This window comes from Vigna unguiculata, chromosome 11 (assembly GCF_037176805.1).
Source record: "Vigna unguiculata cultivar grain cowpea cultivar isolate G323 ecotype 2 chromosome 11, ASM3717680v1, whole genome shotgun sequence".
Lineage (NCBI taxonomy): Eukaryota > Viridiplantae > Streptophyta > Magnoliopsida > Fabales > Fabaceae > Vigna > Vigna unguiculata.
This window is the reverse complement of record NC_140802.1, coordinates 10412026-10421235: the sequence shown is the minus strand read 5'-3', so window position 1 is coordinate 10421235 and position 9210 is coordinate 10412026. Positions and strand designations below refer to the sequence as shown.

Sequence of the window (9210 nt, the reverse complement as noted above, 5' to 3'; positions counted from 1 at the left end):
TTTTTAATATCTGAAAATTAAAGAATTATACAGAAGAAAATAATAATCATATCATTCAATTAATAAATAGATTAAATCACAAGAAATTGAATAAACAATATAAAAAATTTAAATACCCAATAATGAAAAAAAATGTAATAAAAACTCAATTCAAAATACACAAATTTGTGATATACTTAAAATCTACTAGAGTAAAAGTGTTGAAAAAAAATAGTGAATTTTTTTAGCTAAGGAAAAGTTAAGAACTAAAAGACAGCATTTAACACTAACAACTTGTGTGTACTTCTAACATATCAAAAGTATTTAATGTTTGATGTCATGATCTGAGTCTGAGGAATAAAGAGTTATATGAGAGAAATGTCAGAGTAATAAAATCTAAGATAAGACAGAGATAGATACATAGTAAAATGTTTATAGCCTCTATATGAAGAAGCTGTACAACACACAAAAGCTACCATATAGCCACACAAAAGCTATCACATTCTTTCTTCCTTCTTCACCATCATCGTCATCTCTTCCGTCGCTTCGAATCCACCTGCATTCAAAATTTTCACTCAACAATCTCATTTACCCTAATACATTTTTAATTTACCAATATTAATGTATTTTCAAGAATCACCAATACAATACCAAATTACAACAAATCTAAAACATTTTTCATAAAGTTAAGATATGTCCTTCAGAAACAAAAACCTTTACTACAAGCTTTTTTATGATTCAGTTCTCACCCCAAATTCAATACTGTCATAGGCATAAAAAGGCACCAAGCACAAAAAGTTTAAAGTTGAGAAATTAGAGGAAGATAAAGCTTAAATAACTTATACACAGATCTTTCATTCAAAGAAATACAATGAAAGTTCTTCCAAAATAAGCAGATATAGACAGAGAACAAATTTTTGAATTTACAATCTTGATTTCATATTAATATAATCTCAAAAAAGTAACCATTTAATTTATGTTTAAGATATAGATTGATGTTATTAGAAACCAGATTTGAATTAAATATCTTGCATATAAATTTGCAGACCTATTTAAACAGAGAACCAGCTTAGTGACACTAAAAATTAGTATTAATTATGTCTATCAACAAATAAGAATAGTGCCATAACTTCAAAGATCTTATGTTTACTTCTCTTATAGATTCTTCCAGATGCTAGTTGAATCACAAACATTTTACTAAGAATTAGCAACAAACGTGAAAGGAAATGAAGAAAAATACATAAATGAAAAAAATATAAAGATCAGCAGAAGAATGATCATCATCCTAGGTCAAAATGAGGATCAAATTAAATGCAATTGATGGAAGTGAGTTTTATAAAATAAATCTGCAATTTTATGACAGTGATGAAAAAACAACACTCCCACATCAATATCCCCTCACAAAAATGGAAATTTTTTGGCTTTTCACATCAAAATACTAAATTTGTAAACCTACTAGCTAAGACAAAATTTAGCCAAAACCACAATGCAAGAGGCATCAAGGAAGAAAAGTTTTGCAACACTAAAATGTGAATTTCTCAACAAAATAAAATAAAGTTTATTTGTAATATAAACAATGAGTAACTAAGATTCAAATTAAAATAATAGTGGAAATTATACCATCCATAAAGGAATTTAAAGACCAGCATCCACCTTTTGAAAATGAGTTTGGTCATTATGGAATAAATGACTGATTGTATTTCGCTGGTAACTCCACTTCATCACCACATATATCTATAGCTTTAATAAAATTGCCTTGTTAAGTGTGCTTTTCTCATCTAGCTTATAGTTTTCCAAAAAAAACCCAGCAGATTTTACATGTAAACTTAATAATTTCAAAATGGAGGAACAAATGAAGAAGAAAAGAATGAAAAAAAAAATGAATATGTAAAATAATCATAAGGACATTAAATAGACAAAGGTCTCATAAGAATAGACATCGTTAATAAATCGATAGCCTATAGCTTAGACAAACAATTGTAACCTTCAATGCAATAACAATGATTACCAAAAGAAAAACATGTCTGTCAGATAAGAGTACCACTAAAAATGACAGAGGTATATTTCAAAGAAAAGGCATAATAAGCACCATGATCCGTAGATTATTTTTAGCTATTCTGCAGTTTCAACTAATTACACTTTGCAAAATATCCATAGTGTTTGACATCAAGGATAGCAAAGCAGAAATTAATAATGAACTATGAAAAAATTGATATCAAAACAGGAGAAGTACATATAAGACTGATTAACATAAACATGGTTGGTACTTTCAATATCCTTTTTGGTTACACAAATTATATGGCCAAAAAGGCTCTAACTAGTGAAAAACTAGCTGCACTATATGGCCAATTTCAAAACTAGAACAAGGGCAATCATAAAAGCTACATTAAAGTTCAATTCTTTAAAGGAGCTTTTTTCTCATCAATTGTTAACTATGTAACCCCATTAACCTCCCCATATAATAGAAAACTATATGTTACTCGTATGCCATGAACAATAAGTAATGAGAACAAAGTAGTAATTATTTGGCAATGGAAGTAAGAAGTCACCTTGCCATCAGCTCCAGGTGATGCAGAAAATGTAGCTTGTGGTTTCTTCATATCATCATCAGATGAACATTCGGAACATACAAAATGATCTAGTTTCTTTGCTTCTTCAATAGTCATGCCCACGCAAGCAGGATGGTACCTACAAGAAATCTACAAAGATTGAAATATGTGTTGAAAATAGACAATAGTATGATTCTTGAACTCATTTTAGATTTAACACTCTTTCACGCTAACAAAAAAAGTTATGTTAGCAAAGTTGTAAGTAGTGGTGCACTAGAATTTGCATCCCCAATATTACATTGGCACTGATATAAAAAACGTCTAGGTACAAAATTTCATCGCCTCTGATAAAATAATCAGCAGAAGAAAAGGCATCTTCATCATCCAATTTATATTGGCTGAAACATATACTGGATAAAACAAACAAAGGAACCAACAGCCACACTCACAGACAAACACACTAGTAAGTTTAGAGACAAAAATTCAATTCATCTGACACTTAAATTTTAGCCATGAATAGTTCACAACAAAATGGACAATCTTTTATGTATTTACTCTTTCCTTCTTAGTTCCTCTCTTTTATTTTACTACAAGATATAGTTTTTTTAGAAGTTTTAGGCTGCTCACCCTGCCAGTAAATAACATCTAATGTTCAAATTCAACATACATACATACATACACATATATATATACAGATACCCAAATATACAAAAATCAGAAACACCAAGTTCAATAAATAGGAAACAAAGTAAGCAGAATACACTGATTTTACCAATCCTTGCACCCTTCGCATTGTACCATGAGATCATCCGGGTTATATGGCATCTCACACTTGCAATACCTTCAAAACAAAAACCAAAATCCCCCTCCACACTGTCAATAACCCAAAAGAATATATTAAGTAAGGATGAAATATACTTTTAGTCCCTCAATATATCTCAGAAATTAAGTTCTAATCCCAATAAAATTGTAATAGGTTTTTATTCATTACATTTACCAAAATTGAAGTGCTTTCACTCCCTCGTCAGGTACTAAAAACACGTTTTTCTGTTCATATATAATAACTAGAAACGAATTAGTATAAAGACTAAAATCAGATACTAATAACACGTTTTTTGTGTTAAAAAGAAAACACTAAAACCTAGTTAAATTTTTATAGAATGTAAAAACAGTCACTAAAAACATGTACATCCATTAAAACATAAGGACACTAACAAACTAAATTGTTAAAAAGACTAAAAACAAAGTACTAAAAAGACCCAAAACACATTAAATTTTCGGAGGGGACTAAAACGGAGTTTGGAGATACTTTGAAGGACCAAGAACATATTTGAGAGGAAACTCACACAGCAACACGGTCAGGAGTGAAAGCCCCAGTTGCGGCCTTGTACTCAAATCTACAATAGTAATCCTCAGCACCCACATTCTCAAGCTTAGTGTAGTTCTTGAAAGAGTGCACTAAGCACTTGCCTTCGATGGTGTGCGCACTCTGCACATCATAGTGGTCGGAGAGAAAAAGCTCTTTGGCACCATGGAACTGTCTGCGACCCCCAATGGACTCTTCGGGTCTGTAGTACCACCTCACACGCACCTTCACGTTGTTCCTGTTGTCCTGCTCGATCTTCTCCACGCGCGCCACGTAGGGGGGCTTCGACGTGTCCGAGGGCCGCATCAGAACGCAATCGCCAGCTGCAGCACCAAAGAACCAAACGCTGTTAACGACAACCCCATCTCAAAAAAACATCATGGGCAGCCACGAAAACGAGGAAAGGAACCGTTTTGAGCGAGAAAAACGCAAAGGGTCGTCGTTGTGTGTGTTACCTCGGACGATCTTGTTGGTTCCTCTTATGGTGTACGAGTCCAAGTCCTTTCTGCCTGGCCTCGTTTTCGCCATGCGTTGCGCGAAGGGCGTTTTGGGGAATGTGATTTTTTTTTTCTTCTAAGGTTCTCTTGTTGGGTTGAAAGGAGAAGAAGAACCGAAGAACCCTAAGGTGTGGGGTGGGGGAGCAACACTTTTTTCGGAGTCCAGATCCTCTCCATTTCTGAAGAAATAGACATCTCCATTTCAGCAAACCTTTTGGCGACACGTGGATTCAAAGTTTTGAACGGCTGAAAAGAGAGAACTGGGGTTTAGCACCTCGTGTTTGAAAAGGGTAATGATTCGATGAGCCTGATTTTGGCGATAAACGGTAACACGAGAAAAACAGAAAAGGGAAAATCAAAATTAATTCCTTTATTATCAGATCATGATACATCTTTTTCAAAGCTTTTTCTTTTTAAATTATAAATAACTTTTTTTCGTTTTCGTATACACTCTCTAACTTTGAATTCCCCCACCCTAATGGCAACTACTAGACTCGGCCAAATTTCCTAAGAAGAAAATCAAATGTATGAAGAATAAGTCCATGTGCATGTTTGGTTGTACGATTGTAAAAACATGGATAAAAACATAACTATTTGAAACTTTAACTATTAATTTTGAGGTAAACGTTGGAATTGTTGAATGTGGTTTTTCTTAACACGATGGAATGCTAAGAATGCCCATTCTAGACATGTACCACTACATAATAAAAATATAATTTGAACCTACCAATACTACAATTAAAAGAACAAATGTAATTTTTTTTACGTGTGAAAACTAAAAACTTTATTAAAAAATTAAAAAAAGAAAACACGATAAAAATTAGTTAAAAGAGGAAAAAATCATTTATTTGATTAGTGAAACTTCTTAAGCAATGCGTTTAAGGGGGAACTAGACTTAGTTCAAGGTTTTGGGTGAACTAGTATAAAAGTTTCTCTATATACTTCTATTTGATTCTAAACGATCTAGTCTAGTGTTGTCTAAATCTAACAAACCATGTATTCATTTTGAAGCCTTGTAAATATAAAATCCAATACATTTAGAATCATGGAAACATAATATTAACAACAACAAAAAAGTTATGGCCAAAACAATGAGCAAAAATCAAATAAGCTAAAAATACAAAATTAAAGAAAATATGTATAATAAACCCAAATTACTAATAATGAAAAGAAATGACTTAAGAACTAAATATAGAGTATTTGAAAAATGCAACCACTATATAATAAAGTTATAAATGTGTGTACAAAATACTTACATTTAAAAAAATAGATATTAGATGAATGTTATATATTATTGTCAAGTGAATGTTACTTGGGCTAATTTAAGTTGTGATGTTCATATATCATTAACATGTAAATGCTAATTAGGTTAATGTAATATGTGATGTTCATATGGCATTGCCATGTATGATATTAATATAATATTATAAATAAAATACCTTATTCACATTTATTATTAAGTGTTTTTATGTCCTTTTTTTATCACTTTGTATTTATATTGTTATATTTCCTTTTGTAGTTGTTAATTATATATCATAATGTTATATAATAGTACAATTTCCATTTTTAATAATATATAGTTATAATTCTTAGAAGTTGAATTAATCTCACCCTTCATTTTTTTGGTGATTGATAGAAAAAGTGCAAGGTTTTGGTATAAAAATTGTACATTTATTTCTCCTTTATCAATATTCTTGTTACCAAAATTAACTTCTTTTTAGTCTTCATCATAATTATACCATATCACACAACTTGTAGTAGTTTGTTGTACATTTTCAAGCACATTTAGAACACTTAATTTTTGTTTTCTTGAATTATAATTGAATTTAAATCCACTATTTTAACTAGAATTTGGCTAATTATAGTTGAGTTTTAACTAAAATCATTTATCAAAATAAGTTGTTAAGCCTTGGTAAGTGCGATAAGTTCTAGATATAAAACCTTTATTAGATTGCCTTGATAGATGATCGTAATTAGACGGTGTAGTATGTTGACCTTCACCAGATAATTTGATGAATCATCCGTGAAATGAGTTTTAATGATGTCATTTAATCTATTGGTGCATCTTGAATGTTTTAACTTGTGTTTTAGTGCAATTGAAATATAAGTAAGGTCACACATTATCTATAGTTTATACAATGATAAATGGTCTAATGAACCTATGGACGATGTTAGTATTTTGATTTGGTGACTATTCAAGTGACTTTGGGAACCTAGAATAATATGCTTAATGAAGAAATATAGTGTTTTAAAGATTGAAAAGTCAACTTGATTCATGGCAAGTTCATTGGACTGGATATCTAATATGTGAATTATTAGACGTTTGATCTACGAAACTACTAGACTCTGATGTGTAGACCACAGCCTCATCTAAGATATGGACCACCGGCTCATTTGACCACTAGATCATATAAGATGCTTGTATCATTGGAGATCTAATGCTTTAAAGGCCAGTAAATTGTCTGTCACGCTAGACCTTCAACAATAGAATTTATTACTTTGGAATATCTTTTGCGTTGTATATCTGTAATAGAAATTTGTAACAAATTGGTTGCTTTGAATTAAATGAATCAAATACCAATATTGTACCTTTGAAAAAAAACATATTTACTTAACTAGAGAAACCTATAAATACATATTGGTTAATGCTCTATGAGGAACATCTCATCACTCACCATAACATGTTTGATATTTCACTATTGTAGTTGAAATCAAAGATGCTAAGTTTCTCTAAATTTTGCATTATAGAGCACAACCTAGGTTGATCTTCAAAGGACATATATTAAATTGTATTCAATCTTTAGTATTTGTCCCGTACAAATTGAAATCAGGGTTTAAGGATTTAAAAATGAAAAACGTAAATTGGAAAATAAATTAAAAGAATAAATACAAAACCAAGATAGAAAATAGATCAATCCACAGTTTTAAAGAGAGAAAAAATATCTAAAAATCACACTTCTTTAAAGATTCAATCCTAGTTTGAAAAATTAAGTAATTCAATAAATCGATTCAATTGATTACAAAAATTAAATCTCAATATCATTTAGTCAAATTTGTATTTGGTCGTTAAATCAACATTTAACCGATTCCTAATTTGAATTATAATTTCAAAAAAAACGCAAGTTGATACCACAAAGAGAAAAACTGAAATTAAGGAAGAGAAGAACAAACTCAGAGCGAAGAATGATAGGTGCAAGAACTCAATTTGTGTTGTTTGATCTTAATTCTATGAATTGATCCTTAGAGGTTTAGTTCTCCATTACTCAATATCAAAAGTGAAAAAAATAGAGAAAAGGATAAAAAACAAAAACCTACAAATTATGCAATTGATCTTTCCTTTAGAGCTATAAAAGAGCACATTCCTTTAGAGCTATAAAAGAGCACATTCCCTTCATGTAAAGACACATTTGAGAATAAGAATCATCTTTAGCTTAAAAGCTTATGAGTTCTTCTTATGAGATTAGTGTGCTTGGTTGAGTTTTCCCAAGCAACCTTATCTACTCTTGTTTTCTTGGATCTTCCAAGGAGAGTTTCAATAGATCCTTAAGGGTCATAGCTGCCCACCAAGAGTGTGTATGTTGGTAAGGAAACTTCCACACTTCCTTACTCCTATTCAATTTTCATTTTTCATTGCACTTTCATTCACTAACACCATTTCCATTCCAATTCTCCGCAAAATTTATGATCTTGTCCAGCCCCATTTCTCCTTCAATCCAACTACAAAAACTTTATTTGTGGTGGGCTTTTACCTTCTTAGATGACCTAATCACGATCCAAATATGTCATAATCTTCATTATGTACCTAATCCGTATTTTGTGCTAATAACTGTGTTTTATTTTCAGTTAATGATGTTCCCAATCAATTGAGCGTGTTGACCAAACAATCTTCGGATTAAGACTCACGTTGACCAATAATTTCATATTATATAAATTATATGATAAATAACAGACTACATGTATTCATTATTAAAATGAGTTAATAAGATTCTCATTTAACAAACTTTTAGATAAACTTTTATTATTTGTTTAAACAAATGATAAACCAAATTTTAATATTATTTGTTATCATAAAAATTTTAGATAACTTTTATTTTATCAATACTTGTTAATAGACACGTAGACTTGCCTCTGATTACGAATGTCACAACAAATTCCACCTTAGTAAAGGAATTATCTCCAAATCTAATTCAATCTATTCAAACTCAAAATACTTTCATCCTTGCATTTTTATTCAAACTTTTTTTATTCATCGTCATGTAGATTGTCGGAGAAAGAAAATACTATTATTATTATTATTATTATTATTAGCATTTTTAATTTATTACTATTGTTACTAATATTATTTTTACTGTATCTAATAATTTATAATAGATATTCTTCTATTTATTCATAAAAATTCCTTTTTAATTCATGTTTCATAATATTTTAACGTTATAATATAAAATTCTTCTGATGTAAGAAAAAATAAAGAAAAAAAAGTATAATAGAGAAAAGAAGAAGAAGCAAGAACTGACCCATACTGCATACATAATAAAAAGTAGCTGTACCCACACTGCAGACATATATATGCAAATTTAAAATATTTGAGTGTATAAAATTAAATTTTTGTCATGACATAACTTCAGCACAATCTATAATAATAATAATATCCGATATATAATATGATAAATAAAATTGTATAAAATAAAATAATATATATTATTTATAAAATATTATAACATGAATTAATATTGGGACGGAGAGTGTCTGCTAGTTATAATTATTATAATACAATAAAATGTAATGAGGATGAGTATCTCGCGGGGGAGCTATATATACA

General features: G+C 30.1%; 1 protein-coding gene across 1 annotated transcript; it reads right to left on the bottom strand.

Moving 5' to 3' along the window:
* Positions 1-258: 258 nt before the first annotated feature.
* LOC114168258 (chromatin remodeling protein EBS-like) lies at positions 259-4575 on the bottom strand. Its single transcript, XM_028053009.2, has 5 exons — positions 4350-4575; positions 3875-4217; positions 3301-3369; positions 2529-2667; positions 259-535 (listed from the first exon to the last, which is right to left on the bottom strand). The coding sequence occupies exons 1-5, from the start codon at positions 4420-4422 to the stop codon at positions 509-511; spliced, it is 651 nt and encodes a 216-aa protein (XP_027908810.1). The 5' UTR covers positions 4423-4575; the 3' UTR covers positions 259-508.
* Positions 4576-9210: the final 4635 nt, after the last annotated feature.

Coding starts and splice junctions, on each gene's coding strand:
- LOC114168258 (XM_028053009.2), bottom strand. CDS start 4,422: ATGGCGAAAACGAGGCCAGGCAGAAAGGACTTGGACTCGTACACCATA. Junction 4,218..4,349: donor AACCAACAAGATCGTCCGAG/GTAACACACACA, acceptor TTGGTGCTGCAG/CTGGCGATTGCGTTCTGATG. Junction 3,370..3,874: donor ACTCCTGACCGTGTTGCTGT/GTGAGTTTCCTC, acceptor TTTGTTTTGAAG/GTATTGCAAGTGTGAGATGC.